The sequence below is a fragment of the Onychostoma macrolepis genome, chromosome 03 (assembly GCF_012432095.1).
Source record: "Onychostoma macrolepis isolate SWU-2019 chromosome 03, ASM1243209v1, whole genome shotgun sequence".
NCBI lineage: Eukaryota > Metazoa > Chordata > Actinopteri > Cypriniformes > Cyprinidae > Onychostoma > Onychostoma macrolepis.
The window spans coordinates 48901309-48925063 of NC_081157.1; the positions used below are offsets into that span (position 1 = coordinate 48901309).

The following is a 23755-nucleotide window of genomic DNA, read 5'->3' on the forward strand; positions in this document are numbered from 1 at the left end:
AGGCATTCAATTCAATTCTATTCAAAAGCTTTATTGAGATATTTTAAAACAGAAAGCCCAATAAGCAAACATTTTCCATATGCAAATACAATTAGCAGACAACAAAAGTTGTTGATAAAATATAAAAAGTAAAGATAATTTATTACAAGTATGGGTATCATTAAGGTTTAAACGGTATTACTATTCTTACGATACTGCACATCAGTCCGGTTCTTTAACAGTATTCTGTTTTATTTTTTTTTCTTTTAACGAAAAAAAAGGTTTAATACCATTTATTACCAGGTTCTGGTACCGTCACTTTTTACAAGAGAAGTGAAACGGATCAATTACAATTGCTTCTGTGTTCCTACACCGTAAGTGGAAGAATAGTAATTTTAAAAACAACGGTGAATAAAAAGGTTAAAAATAAATGTCAGCTCTCTTAAAGTGTTACAGCCTCTTCTTCAGCTTCCTGAACAAGAGCAGCTTGTACTTCTACTTTCCTTCAAGAAAGAGTAAGCAAACTACAATTGATTAGTATGCATTATAAGACATTTGAATATTACATGAAACTCATAAGAAAGTACAATGATATCATTTATATCATGAAGCAAAATTAAATACAACAACAAAACTTATTGACATTGTTCTTTGGGGAGGAACCTTTGAGTTGATCGGAATCTCACAGTTGAATCTGCTGGTTTTGAAGATGAAGATTAACTTTATTCACTGTGAAAACTTTAGATAATATTTCTTTGTCATGTCACTTGTAATGTCTGGTTAGAACAGATTTATCCAGATGATATTTTATTGATTGATGCATTATTGTGTTGCATTTGGTGAGCAATATCAGATCTGAAAGTACTGAATCTGAAGATGATCTACTTACTGTGATTGTTTTTTGTATGACTGTGTAGAGAAGCTGAATGTTTGAAACGCTTCCCACATGCAGTGCAGTGATACGGTTTCTCTCCAGTGTGAATCCTCTCATGTGTTTTCAGGATTCCTGATTGAATGAATCTCTTGTCACAGTGTGAACACTTGTAAGGTTTTTCTCCAGTGTGGATCATCTGATGCAGTTTTAAATTGCTCGATGTAGTAAAAGTATTTTCACACTCAAAGCACATGTACTCTCTCACACCAGTATGCATTTTCTGATGCTCTTTCAAATGTTGTAGACGTGAGAAACTCTTTTCACACAAATGACATGGATGTGGCTTCTCTTTTGTATGAACTCTTATGTGCTGTTTCAGGTGTGAAGCTCTCAAAAACATTTTGTCGCATTGATCACATGCATACAGTTTCGCTCTAGTGTGAACATTTATGTGTACTTTAAGATGTGCTAATTGTGTGAAACTCTTCCCACACTGATCACAAGTGAACGGTTTTTCTCCAGTATGAACTCTCATATGTGCTGTAAGTAGTCCTTTTAGTGTGAAACTCTTCCCGCACTGATCACATGTGTATAGTTTCTCTCCGGTGTGGATCCTCTCATGTGTTTTCAGACTTTCTGACCGACTGAATCTCTTGTCACAGTGTGAACATTTGTGTGGTTTCTCTCCAGTGTGGATGTTCATGTGATCCCCAAGGTGTGATGATCGTGCGAACCTCTTCCTGCACTGATCACATGTGAATGGTTTCTCTCCGGTATGAACTTTCATGTGATGCTCAAGACTTGGTTTGCTTGAGACACTCTTTCCACACTGAGTGCAGATGAAAGATTTCTTGGCTCTTCTTTTCAAATCTTTCTGTTTGGTTTGAGAGCAACTCAAAGGTTTTTTTTCCAGGTTTGACATGACTTTTCTCCTCAACTTCACTCAATTCTACATTCTCATCGATTTCTTCAAACAACTCTAAATAAAAGTAAAAATGGTTCATTTTCAGTAACGTGTAAAAAGCAGAGACATGTGGACATAAAAATGAACCCTGTTATAACAATATAAAGTAGATAATTGTTATACTACTTTATTCACTTTATTAAACGTCACAATAGCAGCAGAAGAAAAAAAAAAAAGGGGGAAATGTGCAAAAGATCACTCATCTCACTAAAGTAGGCTAATGATATCACTTATATTATGATATATTGCTTGCCCGTTATTACACATAGTACAACAATCATTTTTCTATCCAACTTCAAAAAGAAAAAAAAAAGTGAATTTTTGAGGGGATATATAGTATTTTTAAATTTATTTACATGAATTTGTCAAAGTTTATTTAAAGTGATTTTTATTTAGAGGTGGTGGAAGGGATCACCCAGGGCTCCACACAAGCTAGAACTGCCACTGTGTGCCATTATTCTTCTGTATTATACTGAACTGACCGGCAACTTCAGGGATTAAAGAACGCTCTTGATGTGTGATTCAGTTGCAAATTACAGAAAAGGCATTTTGTGACTTTTCTTAAATCATAAACTGTAAGAGCCAATTTAACATATCAACAATTTGTATATTATTATTGTTGCTTTGAGTGTTGATTTTACAAGTAATAACTGAAAGTATTATGTAATTTTCTTTGAGAGGCAATTCTGATATTTCCTGTTTATATATTTCAGTATTATTTTCTATGTTTTCTGATGTATAATTTCTGTTCTGTTTCTTTAATGGTTACGCCCACTTGTTGTTGCGGAAGATTTAACTTGTAGGGGTTCGTCATAGGAAGAAAGGGAGAAACAGTTTTCTTACCGTCTTGTCTGTCTTTTATGGACAAATCTTGTGTTTAAAGGTTTAAGATAACACAAGATAAAGGTTGACAAGTGTAATATAATAGGATACAGGAAACAACAGGAATTTTGTACATTTTGAATTTTGTTTTATTAAACTCGCACTTGCTTAACGTTACGGATTTTTGACTGGCATCTTTGACGAGTAAGAACCCATTTTTCCTGCCGCTGTAATACAAGTGAAGTTAACCTAGGACTTTGCAACAACATAAACAAAGTGCAAAACATTGACAAAATTAGATTTCTTGATTATTTGCTATTTATAATAATGAATTTAAAAAGTCAAAATATGAAGCAAAAAGTAAAAATGAATAACTAATAAGCCAATAATTGCTCATCTGCTGCCATCTATCGATTATAGTGGTACTTTGATGTATTTTTTTTTTTTTTATATTTGTTTGTTTACTACAAAATTATTGTACAAAATAAAAATACAAAAATAAAAATTGTATTTGGTTATCCTGTTAAAAATAACATTTAAATTGGGTCATTTTTAGAGCTTTAAAGTGCTGTAAATATGTGTGTTGTCATTGAAGAGTGCTTAAATTTCTCTCTCAAAAGGCTGTACAAAACCCGAAAATAATGAGGTAATAACATTTGACTATTTCTGCCACAACACCATGATATACTAGTGATACTTCTGTTTTTTTACATCAGCACTAACTGTTCTGTTTATAACAGATAATTATATGCAGAATTCAACCTCTTCACACTGGATCTTGCAGCAGCATCACTTACTGAGATAGTTTTCACAGTACAGTATAATTAGAATTATTATTATTATTTTAATATACATAATGGTAAGAAGAACAGTTGAAAACATAAACACAGAAATACATCTACAGATTTGTAACCAACAAATACCCTCAGTATGTTGACACCAGATCTAAATTGCCACTTAAAGCTCCTTTCATTGAAGACATCAGCATAATAAATGAGGTGAAAACAGGACTATTGACATGAAATAAAGAGTCTTTTCAGCAGCTCTATTAATATTGATGAGTCTCAGACTATCAACACTTTTCAGCTGCTGAAAAGACTCTTTCATTTATTAATTTTTTCTGTTTCAAGATATCCGCTGTTATGTTAAAGAAGAAACAGAATAATGTTAGAATTAGAAATAAAAATTGGGTAATTAGCATCAGTTGTTTTACAATAGACAGATATGGATGCTTAAATGTGCCAGTTAGTATATGAGTCAAAGACAAAAAGACTAAAACAAAATATAGCAAATAAATTAAATAATTAAAATAAATAAATACTTAGAAACACATCTAGGGGACATAGCTGGATACCTTAAATTGACACATTTGTTGAATATGCATTATGATTGTATGAGATTAGAGCTGCAACAAATTATTATTTTGATAATCGATTAATCTAACGATTATTCGAACGGTTAATCATCTAATTGTCGATTATTTCACTGATTAATCAGCAGACATTGATTATTCAGCTTTTGCAATTAGTCAAAATATTAAGTTATACATATTCTAACATAAATAAAGGTCACCTCAGCTTTAGAAAAGCAAATTATGTAATTACAATTATTATACAATTAAGGCAAGACACTGCAGGTGAATAGGGTACAATTTTTTACTAATAGTTATCACTTTACTTACCTAGTTGATTGATTACATTCATAATTGCAAACATTTTTTGTATTACAAGTTTTCTAAAATGTTAGGTTTAAATATGCAAATGAGGCATTATTTAATGAAATATGCACTCATTTGCATACATTTCTAGTACAAAAATCTAAACACTGGATTAAGTCAGTTTCAAAATTCTTGTTTAATTTTTTTGACATATTACAGTCAAAAGTTTTTACAGAGGGAATTTTGGGTATCTCATTTTGTCACTCCATAATTCAGAAAATACTTAGAACAAACAGAAAACACTATATTTTGACAATTTTGGGGGGACTAAAATGTTGTATATAATCAAGTAAATTATATATGAACAAATCCCTCTGTAAAAACCTTCAGGATATAGACAGGAATAAAAATGTAAAGTTTGGTGTGTGTAAGTGCTACTGAAGTGCAGATTTATGGCTCAGTGTAGGAGAAACAACTCATTTTGAGAAAACGGCCTTTAAAAATATGTATTGTAATTGAAATCTATTGACACAAATAGATAAAGTGCTATAAAAGAAACACTTAACAGTGTCTTTTGGATGTTTTCGTTCTACTAGTCTGAAAAAACACTTTATGAAAAACCAAAAAGCCCAAAATCTCAAAATTGACAGGTGCATGAAAAAACGTAAAGGTTCATTAGTTAACATGAACTAAGAATGAACAATACTTCTACAGCATTTGTTAATTTTAGTTAATGTTAATTTCAGCATTTTCTAATGCATTATTAAAAAAAAAAAAAAAAAAAAAACTTGGGTTTTTTAACATTGGTAAATTTACTGTGAACTAACATGAACAAACAAATGAACAACTGTATTTTTATTAACCAACATTAACAAAGATTAATAGTTAAATGTAAAAAATGCATTGTTCATTGTTCATTCATGTTAATTGATACATTAACTAATGTTAACAAATGATACCTTATTGTAAAGTGTTACCAGTTCATTATACAAATAGATGTATTTGGCACAAAAAAATGAGATGGCAGACAGATTCAGATTGTTTATTGTCATTGTACTTACATATAACGAAATTAATAACTATGCCAACGTATCCAGCTACAAATTATTCAAACAATTAATAATAAAAAAAAATAATAATAAAAATAATAATAATAGGGACCATATTACACTTAAGGAATAATAATAACAATAATTTTACACCGTGCTGAGTGAAATAAAGTGCTCAATGCTCAATATAATTGCACATGATTGGTTCTTCTTACATGTCAAGAATGTATTTTCAGTTCAGTGTTCAGTATGGTTATAGCTTTAGGATAAAAACTATTCATGAATCTTGTGGTACGTGTTTTGATGGACCTGTAACGTTTCCCAGATAGCAACAGTTCAAATAAGTTTTGTGTATTTTCTGCACACAGTGGGAGGTAAAAATGCCATCCAGGGCAGGCAGCTGTTGTTTTTCAGAGACACTCTCTCACCATTTAATTAGCTACATGAAAAAGTAACTGAATGATACATCAATCTCCTTTTGTAAGTCATATAGATAAGAAACAAAATAAAGGTAAGTGATACGACGCTTTGGATAAACCATTTCATTCACAACATAATGTCTTAAAACACCTTATAGGGTTATGATAACAAAAACAGTCCTGAGCTAGATCAAGCTTTGATCTCTGTAAACCAAACTATCACTTTAATTAAATGATTTTTTCCCCACTAATACAAATATTTTATCATTAGCTAGCTCCTCACTGGAGAGCTGCTTTATAACAGAATATCAAGTTGTAATTATCACTGACAGCAACACTGCCCTACAAAGCAAAAAGGCAGTAACTGCATTTTTGGTCAAAAATGAGTTATTATCATTTTCATGACATTCAAGGCATCCTTTGTTATGTGACAAAACATCTTATCTCAAATGTGTGTCGTTTTGGAGAAAAATGGTAGCCGTTTGTACAGTAACTGCAAAAAGCCCTAGTGAAACAAAGCATGAGTACAGTAACATCCATTACTGTATTCTTGTTATGTTTTAACTGACAAAAAAGAACCGTGTTGCTGCGCAGTGAAGTTACTGTTGCCATGGTGAACACACACAGCTGATTTCGCGGCATCCTCACGGGACGGTTTTAACATTTGCGATTTCACCCTTCTAACTTCACACAAATTTTGTTTGAGATGGCACAAAGCCGGGGAAAGAAGATGGTCGAACTGGCGTTGAAAAGAAAATACCCGGAGAATGGTAAGTAACAGTGACAGATTAAACATTTAGAGGCTATCACAATATAAACACCTGTCAGCCGCCAGGGCGGGACTTCCTCTCAGAGGTCCATTCAGATAGCATTATGCTAATTGACAGGCGATGTTTTAAATAGCTTTGCTTACCTGCCCCTGATCCTCCCTGCTCCTAGCTGTAACTTTATCCTTCACATCATTGCCGATGCCATGTCATAATTTTGTTGTTCATGTCACAAAGTTATAATCCATAGGCTAATCATTCACGGCGTTGTTTTCCAGCAGGAGAATATAACTGTCCATAAACACAGCTATCGGTGTAACAGTTATTCTTTAACGTGACAGGTGTCTGTTCAACTTAAAACACACTCTCTTCGCGGCCGCTGTTTGAAGACTATGTCCGCTGTTTAGAGAAGTTAGCGAGTTGTGAGCAAGAGTTCTTTCTCTTTACTGTAAGCATCCCTGCTTTCAACAAAAACAAACTTCTGCAGAGCGAGCCGGCAGGTATTTACAACCCCCTCCCCCCTTAGCGCTCAGGCTCAAACACATCGGTTCCTGTTCCTAAGCATTTATTTATTGCACGGTTTCTTCTTCTGAATATAAAATTATATATTTAATTTGGATTCCCCTTAATTAAATTAACCTATGAAAATGTTGTCCCTCTGCATGACTGCAAGCTTCTATGTTTTATCCTAATATTGTAGGCCTAATGTAACTTATGAAGCCAGGCTGCGTTGACTCCAATGGACCGTTTTTTTACAGCAATGGCGGACCACTAGGTTTGGCAAGTCTTTCCCTGTTCTTTGTGAAAAAGTGCCAGTTCCCAAGTATGATTACATCACATTTTGTTGGTGTAATCTATAGATTGCTCCTGCTGACTATATCCAGCCTCTCATGAAGACTTCAGATGACCAGCACCTGTGAAGAGATGACAAGACTTCAGATGAAGCTGACTCTGAATAAACATACAAAACTGCTAAATTTTCCTTGCATTGTAATCAACATGTTCGAATCATGTAACCATTGCTTTAATTTGTTCATTGTTTCTGAATATATGACATTACTTAACTGCATGATTTGTATAGCCTAATTTTAGAACATTTCTGCCATATGAACATTACTTTGACACAGTTACACCTGTTAACAGAACTCTTATTTGTAATTCACATTCATTTTCTGTAAAGCTGCTTTGAAACAATGTGTATGATAAAAAGTACTATACAAATAAATGTGAACTGAACAAAACTTGATGCATCATTTTTTTTCTCCTCTGCATGTCAGTAGGGAAACCATACATTCACACTGCTTTCTGTGAGTGACTCCCAAGCAGCACAGCAAACTATAGTGGAGACTGTACAAGGACAGCATGCTTTATAGTATATAAATAAGTGCATAACAAAAATCAACATACATAAAATATATGATTAAATGTGTAAAAATGTTTTAAGTTATTTTAAATTTGAATATATACTACAAATATATTAATAATCGAGGGGTGCACAAGACTCAAAAACATTAAACGAGGTTAATTCCCACTTAATATTAAAATTTCTTCACTTATTTGGAATGAATTTTCAAAGACAACAAACTTAACATTTACCATGAGATTAATAAAACGACAATGAACATTAAGATGCGATTGCGCTTGACTAATATACAAGTTGTTAGAACACACACACATAATTATGTTTACGCATACATTTATGTCACGGCACGGTAGGAATGTGCACGGCAAGAACAAGGTCTGGGTCCAACTGCAGGGAAAAAACTAATTTAATAGTCAACGAAAAAGCCAACAGGGCAAAAACAAAACAGATTAAGGAGTGGGATACAAAAAACGGCAACACAGTGCATGTATCCCCAGAGTCTGACAGCAACTACAAATCACAAACAACAATATAATTTCACCAGACAGAGTAGCGGGAGTGAGGTGTATAAATAGTCCATGGTGATGGGGAACAGCTGGGAGTGTGATGAGTGGCAGGTGTGTGGAGTAATGGCAATTGAGTCCGGGAAGAGGCGACCTCTGGTGGTGAGAGGGATCATTGCGGACCCGGACTCATGACAGGACCCCCCCCTCTAAGGAATGGATTCCAGACGTTCCCAAGCACCCAACCAAGGGGAAGGCAAGGCGAGAACGGAGCAGGGGAAGGGGAGGGATGGGGCAGGGGAAGGGGAGGGATGGGGGAGGGGAAGGGGAGGGATGGGGGAGGGCCAGGTCCGTGCGCTGGAGGGGGACCTGGGGACTGAGGCAGCGCCGGCGGGATGGGGACCCAGGGCAGAACCCGCGGCCACACCAGCGGTGTGTGTAGAGCCGCCACCCCGTAACGGGCAATGGCTGGCTCCACCTCCTTGGGAGCCTTGTGAGCCTTGTGAGCGGGCACCACCGCCTCGGAAGGACCGAAAGCGGCCACCGCCATTTCGGGACGATCGTGAACGGCCACCGCCCGTTTCGGGACGATCGTGAACGGCTACCTCCGCCTCGGGAACCCTGTGTGCGGACACCGCCGCCTCGGGAACCTTGTGAGCGGACACCGCCGCCTCGGGAACCTTGTGAGCGGACACCGCCGCTTCGGGGATCCTGTGAGGATCGTGAGCGGCCACCGCCGCTTCGGGGATCCTGTGAGGATCGTGAACGGCCACCGCCGTTTCGGGACGATCGTGAACGGCCACCGCCGTTTCGGGACGATCGTGAACGGCCACCGCCGTTTCGGGACGATCGTGAACGGCCACCGTCGTTTCGGGACGATCGTGAACGGCCACCGCCGCCTCGGGAACCCTGTGTGCGGACACCGCAGCCTCGGGAACCTTGTGTGCGGACACCGCCGCTTCAGGGATCCTGTGAGGATCGTGAGCGGCCACCGCCGCCTCAGGAACCTTGTGAGCGGACACCGCCGCTTCGGGGATCCTGTGAGGATCGTGAGCGGCCACCGCTGCCTCGGGAACCTTGTGTGCAGACACCGCCGTTTCGGGACGATCGTGAACGGCCACCGCCGCTTCGGGACGATCGTGAGCGGCCACCGCCGCTTCGGGACGATCGTGAGCGGCCACCGCCGCTTCGGGAGCTTTGTGTGCGGGCACCGCCGCTTCGGGACGATCGTGAGCGGCCACCGGGATGCTTCGGGACGATCGTGAGCGGCCACCGGGATGCTTTGGGAGCGGGCTGGAGGTACTGGGTGCGGTAGACGAGGCCTCTGACGCCCCTTTGATCGCCGCTTCAGGAGCGGGCTCTGCAGCTAACTCCACCCTGAAAGCTGAGCCGCTCAACTGCAGAGCCAGGTTGATGTAGTCCTCCAGCGATTCCTCTGGGGCCCAGTATGGCATCATGGATTTAAAGGGGTCGGCCAGGCCTCCCCAGAAGATGACCATGAGGCAGGTCTTCTCTGTAGCCGACTGGCGAGCCATTCCCACAAAGTCCCCAGCATAATCCTCGATGGTCCGGTCTCCCTGCCGGATATCGAGGAACTTCCCTGCTGGACCCATGTGTGCTAGTGAAATTCTGTCATGGCACGGTAGGAATGTGCACTGCAAGAACAAGGTCTGGGTCCAAATGCAGGGAAAAAACTAATTTAATAGTCAACGAAAAAGCCAACAGGGCAAAAACAGATTAAGGAGTGGGATACAAAAAACGGCAACACAGTGCATGTATCCCCAGAGTCTGACAGCAACTACAAATCACAAACAACAATATAATTTCACCAGACAGAGTAGCGGGAGTGAGGTGTATAAATAGTCCATGGTGATGGGGAACAGCTGGGAGTGTGATGAGTGGCAGGTGTGTGGAGTAATGGCAATTGAGTCCGGGAAGATGGGAAGTGGCGACCTCTGGTGGTGAGAGGGATCATTGCGGACCCGGACTCATGACACATTTATATATTATTTATATAAATAACGTAAATAAATGACTAGTCTACTAATTACCAAAAATCACAGTTCTGTCTCACTAACTCAATGCATTCCAATTGCCTGCTATTAACTTCCTGGAACTATTTGAGGTCTACGCGAATCACGTGACTATTGAGCGTTCCGAACTTCCATTGTCGCAACTCTGTCTCTCTATGGCTCTGGGTCATATGAGATCAAAGGATATCAAAATTTTTCTTAAAAAAAATTGAGGAAACCCGTTGCCTTAAAATGATTATGTAAATAATAATTTAAAAAAAAAAAAGTACTTTTTTTTGTAACTTATAACTTATTTTTTTAATTATCATTTACTTAAAAAAATTGAGGAAACCCGTTGCCTTAAAATTTTTAAGTTAAGTCAACTGTGTAGTAATAATAGCAGAGTTGATTTTATTTGGATTTCTCCGGTTGTCTGCACTGGCGTTTAGCACAACCGGAAGTATTTATGCACACACTCGCTAGCCCGGAAATCTAAGATGGCAGAGATATGCAACTAGCCCATTGTACCCATAGACATGTATGGGTAGATTCCCCATTCGACCGCTCCAAGCACGCAGACGCGTCCACCATCTAAATAATAGGAAATCTACCTATACAAATCTACGGTTGTACCTGCATGAATGGTCATGTAACATGTGTTTTTGGTTGTGTAGTGTAAACGGAGATCGATTCTGAAACACAGCAGAAACGCCAGTGTAAATGGTGATCGTTTTCATTCTAAAACGCCGTTTTAAAACAAAAACGCACTAGTGTAAAAGGTGCGTTAGAGAATGACTGGCGCTACAACCTGCGGAAATCTGCAGCCACGGATTCCATGCGGGCTTGCATTATGCTCAAAAAACTGCATGTTGGTTGTAAAAAGCAACATGGTTTTTTACCCTACAGTGTCACAAACAGAATGAGACTATTCACAAAAAAATAAATAAAAAAAAAGTCACAAATACGCAGAATATTGTTTATTTGAATTGTGGCGCTCTCTCGTGACGCATGCTGTGACGCATGCTGTGACACACCTGTCATCTGATGATGATGATAACTTAGCGATTGACTTTTTGCACAAATAATTCTTCTTTTTTCTTTCTTCAACCTTTTTCATATATGTGTGTGTTTGTGTTTTGTGGGGAATGTGGTTGTAGTATCTACATGATTACCATCTGTATGACCGCACATCAGCGTGTGATTACTGACTGTATGACAGCTATCAGTGTGAATGCTGTATGATCGGTCATTAGAATGTGATTATTGACTAAATAGCCGACCATCTGTATGATTATCTACTGTATGACCGCACATCAGCGTGTGATTACCAACTGTATGACCAGCAATCAGTGTGAATGTCTAGCAATATCAGTGTATGTCTGGTAATTAGAGTATGTACTTGACATACAAAGCTAATTCTTTATTTTTTTATTACTCAAATAATTATTATTGTATTTTTCTAGTGCTCTTCTAATGGGGGGGACTAGACATACTCTCAGAAAAATGGTTGCAGGATTCTCATTTTTCATGGTATCTTCTTCAGATTTGTAATATAAACTCACGAGACATGTGACTTTCAACCCATTACTTTTCTAGATCGCTCCAGGACTGATTCCATGCATTTTTATATGAAATAATAATAATAACAAATTTTAATCAGTGTGGTACAATTTTTATTTTTTTTCCAAGGCACTTCAGTGTTTATAACTTTTTATCTTTTTGAGCATTATCAACTCTGGATGATGGATTGTAAAGCCCAAAGGGTCTTCTCTCCAAAGACACCAAAATTGTGTGTGTAGCAGACTGTTAAGTCTGTTAAGTCCCTGTTAAGTCAGGAACTGTTATTGTACATGTTAACTACACTAGTTAACTAATGTTAACTACTGAACCTTATTGTGAAGTGTAACCATTTATATAAATGTATTTGTATACAATAAAGCCACAATACCAACTACCAATAGGAGGTTTCCGGCCGACAGCAAAAATATATTTTGCCTATGTCACAATTTGAGGTCAATCCGGCCCTGTATTTGATACTGATTATGTTGCCAAATTTATTTGGAACAGCTGTTGAATAAACAATTAAACTGAACATGCCTGTCTATCTGCTTCACTGACAGTTTTATTGATCACTGAGAGAGCATTGACTTGGTATGATGTTGGTTCAATAGAATTTTTTTTGTTTGTTTTTTTAAATAGCTTGGATGCAGTAAACTACTTTTGCCATGTTGCCGTAGCTTAGCTTGCTACATTTCCCAGGGCTGTAGCTTTAGTGTAGTTAAGCTTCATTTAAAGAAGAGTAACTGTTAGCTTAGCTCACTACATTTTCCAAGTAGCTTGCCCAACACTGGTACTAACGTTCTAATAGCCAGTCATATTTAAGCTTACGTAAAATAAACGCATATCTTACCTTTTAAAAAATCTGAAGGCGGCGCGTGCGAACATCAAACTTTCTTAAAACGGTGTCCTACCATTCGGTGGTGCATTTTCGAGTAAGATCCCTCTCGAAGGTCAGCTGATCCAACTGGGCCTTCCGTTTGTGAAGCATTGAGCGTCTGTGGTCCATAAAAACATTGCACAGAGAGGAGAAAGAATTCTCACACGTCGCTGTAAAAGCACCGAAAGTCAGAGCATGTTTAAACGCAGTCAGTACACTAGGCATAATTTGCAGAACTTTGTGTCCCCCTCTGTTTTCGATTTCTTTCGCGACCTCAAAAAGTGTTTTGCAACTTCAAACTCTGAATCAACAATTGGTGATTGTGTCAGGTCCATTATGTGCTTCACAGTCTCAGGATCCAGAAATGAATCACTCTCCGGATCAAGCGCAGCCAGTGCACAGTACAAATGTGAGTTCTGTTCACCAAATCTCTGATCCATTTCTCCAACCACTGAATCTACAGTGCTGTAGTACAGTCTCTTGAGTTCTGTTTCTATCAGAAAGTAATAAATTCTGTTTTCTATCTCCTCTTTGACCCGTCGTTTCTTCCACCAAGTAATCGTCCATATTCTAAATGGCCTGTCCACCTTTGTTCAAGAAGCCGTTTGAGGTGCTCAGCCTTGTAGTGCACAGCTATTGTGGACTTCTTACAATAATTGAACAAGGCATTACAAACGTTAAAAAATTCCATCACAGCTGCCTCAGCTGACATCGTGTGGACTACATCTAAATGTAACTGATGATTAAGGCAGTGAACATAAGGGATATTCTTGTTAAGTTTTTTCCTGTAACAGCTTCTGGACTCCACCACACTTTCCTGACATCACTGATGCACCATCATATACTTGGCTAAGGATCTTTGATGGGTTAAGACCAGCTTTTTTTAGCTCTGCTAAAATGGTATCTGTCAGTGTCCGGGCGTCACCCATGTCAGCAGTTTAACAGGCGCTCTGCTACTTCGTAGGACTCGTTCTCGTTCACAAACCGAATGACAATTGATATATTTTCACAGCCTGTAGGGTTGCGGGTACCATCTACCATCTAATAGGAATCACCCACTTCTTTCATGATAGCATCAGTTACTACTTCACTTAGTAAACCTATGAGCTCATTTTGAATATCATGACAGGTATAAGTGGCATTTCGAGGAAGTGTTTTCACTGCGTCAGCCAAAAGGGGATATTTTTTTTGATTGTATAGTCCAGCAATGAAAGAAAAAGACCGCTGCCTCCCTCAGACATGTTGTCAAAAGCATCCAATTTCCCCCGTAAAGGTAGCTGATTTTCCACAAGAAAGCCAATAACGTCTATTATGGAGGACACGTAGTACCTGTTCTTTCGCAGTTGGTCTGCGTTTAGAAGAGTGGAGATCTCTTTTCCGCTGCTTACACGTCTCTCTCTCTCCTTCCACATTATGTACGAAGAAAGGTCCCTGTTCTACACACAACACAAACACGAAAGAAGTTGCCAACATTAAATTTACGACAGCAAAAGCAAAATGCAGAATCAGCTTTTCACAGCTTTTTAATCAGCTAGTCTCGATTAGTATACCAACTAGACACAAAAGCATGTTTTTTGCCACGGAATATGCGTGCAGGCTACTGTTTTAATATTACTTGATTGGGCTGATCGATCCCGAGATCATTCACGGCCTGTAGATTTGAAAAGTCCGCCTCGGCCCCATTAGCCCTAATCTCAGAGTTTGAGCCAACAGGTGTTTACGTGATGTCAGTTGGAGTAGGTGGTGCTGGCTGAGAAGGCAGGGAGCTAGTACGTTCTAAATCTGAAGAAGGCCTTGCAGAATCAGAACCGACGAGCCATTTTCTAATGTCCATATTTTACGCGATCCATGAAATGCTGTGAAAATCATCAAGGCTTTACTCCGTGTACACATCAATATGCTAAAGACGTAATGACGCATGAGACGCCTCCGCAACACAACCAATCTGAGAAACAGGTCTATTTATATCAACTGTTGTTTCTCATTTTTATTACATTAAAAATCATGGAACATTCAATGTTTAATTTATTTAATTTATTCTTGCTATATATTAAATTAATTAAAAACTGTGTGTGTGTGTGGGGGGGGGGGTATGGCCCTCGAGTGACCCCCCTTGACGCCCTGATAACACTATTGTTATTCAATGGAGCAGTTTTATAGGCTTGCCACTGTATAAGATTTTTATTGATCAAGATGTGAAATAATCGGTGTAAATATTATGTATCAAGTTATTATACTATTATGATCAAGTGTTTGCCTGTGTTTATGGAGGCCTGCAGGAGGAGTAATGTGTGTAATCGAGTTATACTATGGTTACAGTCATGTATTTAACTGTGTGTGCTCAAATATGATGAGCTGCTAGTAAGAGAAAACGTGATGATCTTGTGCTGACGTGATAAACTGAGACCTCTTTGTGTTACTATTATACGGTCATGTGGAGATGTAGACTAGCCATCCCTGCTAAAAAAAAAAAAACAATAGAAGCCCAATAGAAACCATCACAGAAATTCTAATGGTTTCCATTAAAATACCATTATAAACCATTAGCTTTTTCCAGTAAAACCATTACAAAATTCCTTTTTTTGTAGTGTGTTTTGGGCATTTTTCCAATAGGATTTAACATCCCACCAATAGAATCCATCACATACCAGACACCATTATAGTTTCCATTAAAACCAATACAATTGCCATTATAACCATTAAAACCAATACATTTTCTATTGTGTTTTGGGCAGGGTTCTATTGTTTTTTTCAGCAGGGATAGTGGCCTGAATGATAAATATTGTTTATAAGCTTACTAATTAATATATATATATATATATATATATATATATATATAATAAAACATTATATATTGCAATAGAGTAATTAGAGTAATTAGATTGTTAACATTTTACAGTTTTTCTTGTACAGAAACTGACAATGATCATGAAACTTTTAAAAATAAAGAGCACCAGAAATATTTTTTGTGTCAGACTTCATTAATATTTATCTATATTCACATTTATGAATTTAAAATGTACCACGTTCATTACTCATTACAGGGACAATAAAGTGTTTTATTATTATTATTATTATTATTTACTTACATGCTGCAACATTGTGTGATTTTCATTTAAATATTTGAGTAACAATTTGCTCGTTTTTCTCCTATAATCCACACACACACGAAGTTTATGCTGATAAAATACCATGTGAGTCTATAATTTAAAGTCCTTTTCATTTATTATTTGTGCTTAAAAAAAATCCCTCCTCTCGCCGCTTCAGTCTCCAGTCCAGCGGGTGGCGCTAAAACACATGCGTTTGTTTGCCAAACACCATTAAACCTCAGATGAAGAAGATTAGTTTCACCGCGCTTTCTGTTGTTGTTATGTCGGGATGATAAACTGCTAGAGATGTTGTTTCGGTAAATATAAAAATACAGTTTTCGAATCTGGTCAATAAAAAAAACTGTATTCTCACAGTCGAGATTAAGTTTTGAAGCAAGCAGGAATATCTGGAGGAGTATCATCTGAACTGAGATCTGCTGCTGTGAAGATGGTGTTTGTTAAAGAAGAGAGTGAAGAGAACACAAGTGAACCAGAAACATGGAGAATAAAACAAGAGGAACCAGAAACCTGGAGAATAAAACATGAGGAACCAGAAACTTGGAGAATAAAACATGAGGAACCAGAAACATGGAGAATAAAACATGAGGAACAAGGAGGTTGGTGTTTATTCTTCATTCATCTTTAATGACTGTTTGTGGTACATCCACTGATCCTTTATGTAAAAATAAGACCTTAACTGTCATTAAAATGTCTTAAATCAATGTTTCAAAGTTTTTATGGAAATGTAACTGAATAGCATTGTCACAACATGGAAGTAAACTTATTTATTCTAATGTCTGATCTGTGATCAGTGATTTCTGATGTGTTATTATTAAATTTCAGTCAGATTTTATTTGTCTCAAAATTATTCAGTGTTTTTTTGTGTGTGTATAAATCAAGCCAGTGACCAAACTAAACATTCCTTCTCCTAATAGCATGAATACAATGTTATTTAAATTGATAAATTACAGATAGCGATCAAAGAACAAGCTGTCAATCACACAACACCAGTTTATCTGGACACTTAATCATTATAATCAATGGATCTATGGCGTCAAAAGTGGGACAAAACAGCACAAGCGCATAAACACAGCTCAAAAGCGAATTACAGTACTGCACGCACAGTGACAAAGCTTGCACGTAAAATGTAAACCTGAAGAATTCCAAATTCGAGCACAAAAAAAATCTGATACACATATATACGCGCTGCAAGGACAAATAACAAAACTGCGGGCAGAACCCACACGCGTGAGCTCAAACCTTCAGGCACAGGAAGATTTGACAGTCAGGGGGCGGGGCCCAAGCATACTTGTTGTGTCTACAATGCTATTGGCTGCTGGCCAAATCCTGTATTGATTGGCTGCTCGCCGTCTGACTGGCTGTTGATTGGCCTTCTGACAAGAAGTAGTTTCTTTCTTTATGAATTCCATTAATTTATAGCTTTTAACACGATCGTTAACAAATCTAAATGTGGTATCTCCTTAGTTGCTTTATTTTAAATAGTCAGTGTCTTTTTTGTCCCTCATTAATAAAACAGTGATTATGATAAGCTGATGCCAACATCTATGACCTGTTGTTATTATAGGTTAATGTTGCCAGTTCAGTAACTTTATTTTAAGTGTTTTTTTTCATCGTCTTTATTTACAAGGATTCATTTGACCTGTGTTTTTGATGGATGTTCTTCTGAAATGGCTAATAAGTGATTAAAATATTTAGTCACTGGGTGTAAGTGCTCCAAACTAGAAATCACGTTGCTGCAGTGTATACAAGATCTGATTAATAAGATCAGAATCAACCGTATTTATCTGTATTAAATGTTAGTCACTATTATGTGTCATTTGATCTTGAGCCCAAAACTCTTTACCAAACACCAATAACTTGTACATATGGGTACAGTCATTTTAGACACTTCCAGAACTGTTGGAACAGAGATGGAAATACAATTTGTAAATACGTGAATTATAGCCCCTTTCGCACCGCGTTAGTTCCAGAACTAAAAGTACAGTACTAAAGTACTGGGACGATTTTGCGCGAACTATTTTCCAGTACCATTTAAAGGTAATATTAAGTTGATGCGATGTTTACACAGTATGTGTTTACACGCCGTTTTAAATCATGGCGGGTGAGGGCGTTTTCATACAATCAGCGTACACTTACGTCACGATAGTTCCTATGGAACTGTTTTAGACCCTACTCTGAAGTAGGAGCTAATTTAGTTCCTCCAAACAGAGTTCCGGGAACTAAAACAGTTCCTAGTTCCCGCGGTGCGAACACGCCCAAAAGTGGGTAGTTCCACAATTAGTTTGGGTACTATGAAAAGGTTCCTGCGGTGCGAAAGGGTTGTTTGCATCTTTGTTGCCACTGTTTTGGAAGTACCTTTTTCTGTTCTAAAGAAGGGGGTATCCCAATACGTTTGTCCATATAGTGTATTTACAAGTCATTGGTGTTTGGTAAAGAGTTTTTGGCTCAAGATCTGCATTTAAAGTCACATCAGAGGTGTTCAGCTTGGATTAGGACTTGGCTTTCTGCAGACCAGTCAAGGTCTTCCACACTGACTAAATCAATCATTTCTTTTTGAACCTTGCCTTATGCACAGAGGCATTGTCATGTTAGAATAGAAAAGGGTCCTGTCCAAACTGTTGCTATAATATTAGAAGCACACAATTTCCTAGAATATCATTATATGCTTAAACATTAAGATTTGTACTCATGGAAATTACTAAAGTAGTCAAACCTGTTCATTAGAAGGGGGTGACCCAATACTTTTGGCAATATAGTGTATATCTGTCTATCTATCTAGCTATATATGGTCCATTCCTCCTGTTCGTTTGTCCTCGTCAGGAGAAGGCCAACAACAGCCAGTCAGACGACGAGCAGCCAATCAATATAGGATATGGCCAGCAGTCAATAGCATTTGTGAACACAACAAACATATGTTTGGGCCCCGCCCCCTGACTGTCAAAACTTCCTTTGCATGAAGGGTTCAGTTCACGCGTGTGTTTAGATCTGTGCGTCTGCATGGGTTCTGCTTACGGTTTTGTTATTTGTCCTTGCAGCACGTATATGTGCACCAGGGGTTACACCGACTAGTCGACTTTAATGCTCTGCCATGATGCTTTAAGCTTGACATCGACTAGTCGCTGGTCCTATAGAGGGCACAAGAGTATAAGAAACCTCTGAAGGACTTCCACATTTACGCTGCATTTCCAAACAGTTAAAATGACAAATAGTCTAAATGCATACTCTGAAAGCGCTCCACAAGACATGTGATTTTATTACTGGATGCTCGAAATTGAACCGGAGAAAGCACGTTTTAAACAGCTTATAGTACAGGTCAGTTAATCGCCATTCTAATATAATGCGCTGCTGATCTGTAACGCACACACATAGGCTTCAGACAGTAGCGCGTACATTCCTCGCAGATTGCGCGTGCACAGAATCGTTCAGCGCGGAAGTGTATTGTCAACACTGTTCTGTGATTTCTCAATAAAATAGCTTAGAAACTGAACAGTTCAAGCATATATTTCTTAATGACTAAATCCCACGGTTACACATTATTTCGATAGTCCAGTTTAGACATTCTACTAACTATAAGTAACTTTGTAACTAAGTGTCAACTACATGTCAACTAATTCTCATTAATTAGCAACTACATGTCTACTAACTCTCAGTAGGGTAGGTTTAGGGTTAGTAGAATAAGTTGACATATACTTGCAAAGTATCTGATAGTCAGTATGTTGTATATTGTGGACCCATCAAAATAAAGTGTTAGAAGATATTAAGCAGACAGTCTACTAATACTCTAATGACTGCTAGTTGACATGTACAGTAGTTGCAAAGTTACTTACTGTTAGTAGAATGTCTAAAGTGGACTATTGAAATGAAGTGTTACCAATCCCACAGCTTCACTACTAGTAGAGAGTCGCTGCCAGTTAGAATTAATTCACACACGCAATCGCTCTCACTAATGCATTCATATGAATGTAATCTTTACTGTGCTACTTTATCTGTATATGATTTAGAACGAGCAGAAATCTGTGAGAAGTATAATGACCCAAAGACAAAAGAACTGATAAAAATTAGCTGTTATAGGAGCAATAGCCATGTGGGCAGCACTGTGTCATATGCCATAGCTGTGCACAAGGTGTTCGTCACAGCTCCAAACATATTTGTTCATTAATGACGTCATCAGTGACTAGTCAACTTCGACTCGACCTTCATAACATAAAAGTCGACTGTAAAAAAATCAGAAGTCGTTCAACCCCTAATGTGCACACAATCAGATTTTTTGTGCTCGAGTTTGGAATTTGCCATTTCTTCAGGTTTCCATTTTACGTGCGTGCAGTACTGTAACTCGCTTGCGCGCTGTTCATGTGCTTGCGCTGTTTTGTCCCACTTTTGACGCCATATGGTTCTCTTATGGCTCTTTTCCACTGAGCGGTACGGTACGAAACTTTTTTTCCTGTTAGTTATGATGAAAGCATTTCATGAGACTGCAGAAAAAGATATGTAATGATAAGATCAAACAGACTGTAATTTGCTCACAGTGAAGTCTCACAGCAGACACGTCCCTTCAAACAGAGCGTTCAAATCAGAGGCTAACATCATTTATTTCTATGTAAAGACATTATAAATGTGCACCTCAGAAAACTTTATAAAATAATAATGAAAAAAAATGCAGTTTATGATTCCTTTAAAACATTCAATTTGAAGCGCTGATACCTGCAGATTTCAGCTGTGAAATAATTTAGATTAGACAAATACTTATCACAATACTTCAAAAGTTACATTTACACAACAATATATTTTGCTTCTTAGCATTTTAATTTTTTTTATTTTCACACACAGACAACAGCATTGTAAAAGGGATCCCCATTTGTAAAAACAGTAACATCATGTGCATGAGTATTACATGTTCAGCCTATAGATGTGTAGTTTCTTTACAATATAACATCACCATCTACTGGCCTGGCAGCATAATGCAGCGTTTTTAGTCCTTTTCATGGATCTGTGTGAAAAGGGATAGTTTTGACATTGTTTTCGTCTGTACACAAATATTTTATCCTTTTTATTTTCCCAATGTTCCCATTGATTTTCCTATTTTTAATGATTTCATTTTAGCCCTGATGAAAGTGAAAGAGGAAAGACAAGATCTGAATGAAGTGGAGAAACATCAGGATCAGAAAGATCATGATGTCAATGGAGAAAAATCAGTGAGTTGCAGCATTCAAAAAACAGACGTCAAAAGGCTTTTCAGCTGCTCTCAGTGTGGAAACACTTTCAAACAGAAAGGAAGCCTTACGAAACACATGAGAATTCATCGTGGGGAAAAGTCTTTCAGCTGCTCTCAGTGTGGAAACACTTTCACATGTAACAAAAACCTTAAGGATCACATGTTAATTCATGCTGGGATAAAGCCTTTCAGCTGCTCTCAGTGTGGAAAGAGTTTTACACAGAAAGTACACCTTGAAAATCATTTGGTAACTCACTCTTCAGAAAAGCCTTTCAGCTGCTCTCAGTGTGGAAAATCTTTCACACGTAAAGCAAGCCTTGAGAAGCACATGCTAATTCATACTGGGATTAAGTCTTTTACCTGCTCCCAGTGTGGAAAGAGTTTTACCCAGAAAGGACACCTTGAGAATCATTTGCTAACTCACTCTTCAGAAAAGCCTTTCATCTGCTCTCAGTGTGGAAAGTCTTTCACACGTAAAGCAAGCCTTAAGAAACACATGTTAATTCATGCTGGAATAAAACCTTTCAGCTGCTCTCAGTGTGGAAAGAGTTTCATATGTAAAGGAGTCCTGAGGAATCACATGTTAATTCATACTGGGTTAAGGCCTTTCAGCTGCTCTCAGTGTGGAAAGACTTTTACACAGAAAGGACACCTTAAGGTTCACACTGCCAACACACATTTATGCTCAAACAACATGTAAAAGTGAATTTTTGCATCTGATGACTGAAACTTGTGTGCTGTGTAGGGGTGGATATTGTTAAGGTTTTAAAGGTGTTACTGCTCTTCCTGATACTTCTGATCCATCTGAAATTTTAAGTATTCTTACTGGTTCTTTTTGTTATTTAAAAATAAAAACAAAACAGACATTATAAAGAAATTAAAAACAAATTCAGAACATTGCTGACATTTTAAAATTTCTCAGTCCCTTTGATCCAATTTTTAGGATGTGAACTTTTTTTTTTCTCTCTAAATTAATAAACTATGAAATATGTTAAGCTCTTTGAACAGTTAGTTTCTTCTTCACACCAGATATGAATATCTTATTAATATAAGCAAACTGCAGGTGTTTTAGCACATGTGCAAAAGGATAAGTATAGTCTACAGTTTGCACAATAACTAAATGAACATGGCTTTCTGATTCTCAGACAAATTATATATATTTTGTTTTCGTCATGTGAGTCTTCACATACTAAATGATCCAAAATTTGTCAAACGTACTTGTATATTCAAATATCTACCTGTGTCCACCATGAAGATAGAAACTTGTAGCAATAGTATTTTTTCCCCTCTCTCTCTCTCTCTGATTGATGTCATTTTGTGGCAATTTTATGTTCACTATATGTCTCTTCATGAAAGAAATGTGTAAAAATAGACACGCAAATGACTTTTCTGTTTATAGGCAAACACGCTACCACACAAATAAATGTACTGAATGAAATCAAATGTGCATATTCTCTCTCTGTGTACTATAATATTGACTTTTCCAAGTAAACTTTACTTACCACTGCAATTAACTGATGAACACATCCGTGTGGGGCCCAAATTGGTTGCACCAAGGGCGCGGTTAATTTTGTCCCATAAAACAACACGTCATCTGCTGAGAATAAACATGAAAAAACATGCTGAAAAATGACTCAAACACAGCAAAGTTATAACAATGTAGTAGCAGCAAGATAACGCCTCGTTCACACTACAAGCGGCACACAGTGACAAAGCAACACAATCCCATTCATTTCAATGGAGAGCCAGTGATTTCCAGTGACATGAGCGACAAGATGTAGGCGTGTCCAGTGCCTACAATGGAGGAAATGTTAGAGCCATGAAAACAATACTCCTGCATTTATGATGTTTCCCTGAGGGACTACTGCAACAGAGTGAACAAAGGTCAAATAAAAACAATATTTTACCTCAAGTTCTCTTTGGAGGATTGACAGTCCATACTGTTCTCTTCATGCAATCGAGGTATGTGTCCACTGTCAGGTTTTATTTGTTTTTGGGCTTTTCTGATGACAAGCCAACCAGAGCAAAAACATTAGGTAGACGTTGTTTGTTTACGCTCACGGTACCTTCTCTCAGTCAATAGTCCCGTCTTCTTGAAGACAGCACGCACATTGTTACAGGGGTGCAAACTTGTCACCTTTCTGCGTTTTTTCCCCCCTGTTGGCAAAGGAATGGACCTGCCCTACTCTGCCTCTGATTGGCTTACTTTAATGTTCTCTCCCTCAACCAACCAATCTCACTCCTGAAGCCTAACTTTTAGACGCTGTGGGCAACTGTCCATATTTCCAGAGGCTACGTAAAATGTGAAGGAGAAAGATAATGGCAAGCAACTTATTTTTGAAGTAATTGGGCTATGTTAGTGGTTAGATTAGCCTGTTTGTAGCTAGCTAAATTAAGTTCACTGTAGAGCAGGACAGAATGCATTTGTATCTGCTGTAAATTACGGTGTTCCAGTATAATTGGTGATTACCGCGTGAGGCTGCTGTTGCAATAGCTATGAAGATTGTAAGTTACGTTAATCGCTACATTAGTTTGCTACCCTTTGCAAAATGCTCCTCAGTCTCGACCTTAACATTTGTCTCACATA

General features: G+C 37.9%; 2 protein-coding genes across 2 annotated transcripts; one reads left to right on the forward strand and one right to left on the reverse strand.

The window, feature by feature from the left end:
- Positions 1–346: 346 nt before the first annotated feature.
- LOC131537106 (gastrula zinc finger protein XlCGF8.2DB-like) lies at positions 347–2759 on the reverse strand. The gene is made up of 2 exons (XM_058770378.1): positions 869–2759; positions 347–676 (listed from the first exon to the last, which is right to left on the reverse strand). Exons 1-2 carry the CDS (start codon positions 1773–1775, stop codon positions 615–617), a joined length of 969 nt encoding a protein of 322 aa, XP_058626361.1. The 5' UTR covers positions 1776–2759; the 3' UTR covers positions 347–614.
- A 13395-nt stretch (positions 2760–16154) lies between these two features.
- Positions 16155–22622, forward strand: LOC131537105 (gastrula zinc finger protein XlCGF8.2DB-like). The gene is made up of 2 exons (XM_058770377.1): positions 16155–16552; positions 21057–22622. The coding sequence occupies exons 1-2, from the start codon at positions 16384–16386 to the stop codon at positions 21866–21868; spliced, it is 981 nt and encodes a 326-aa protein (XP_058626360.1). The 5' UTR covers positions 16155–16383; the 3' UTR covers positions 21869–22622.
- The last annotated feature ends 1133 nt before the right edge of the window (positions 22623–23755 follow it).

Excerpts from the sequence above, each read along its gene's own strand:
- LOC131537106 (XM_058770378.1), bottom strand. The coding sequence starts at position 1,775 with ATGTCAAACCTGGAAAAAAAACCTTTGAGTTGCTCTCAAACCAAACAG. Across the intron at positions 677-868 it reads TCATACAAAAAACAATCACA|CAGATTCAACTGTGAGATTC; the intron begins GTAAGTAGATCA and ends CTTCAAAACCAG.
- LOC131537105 (XM_058770377.1), top strand. The coding sequence starts at position 16,384 with ATGGTGTTTGTTAAAGAAGAGAGTGAAGAGAACACAAGTGAACCAGAA. Across the intron at positions 16,553-21,056 it reads AAAACATGAGGAACAAGGAG|CCCTGATGAAAGTGAAAGAG; the intron begins GTTGGTGTTTAT and ends ATTTCATTTTAG.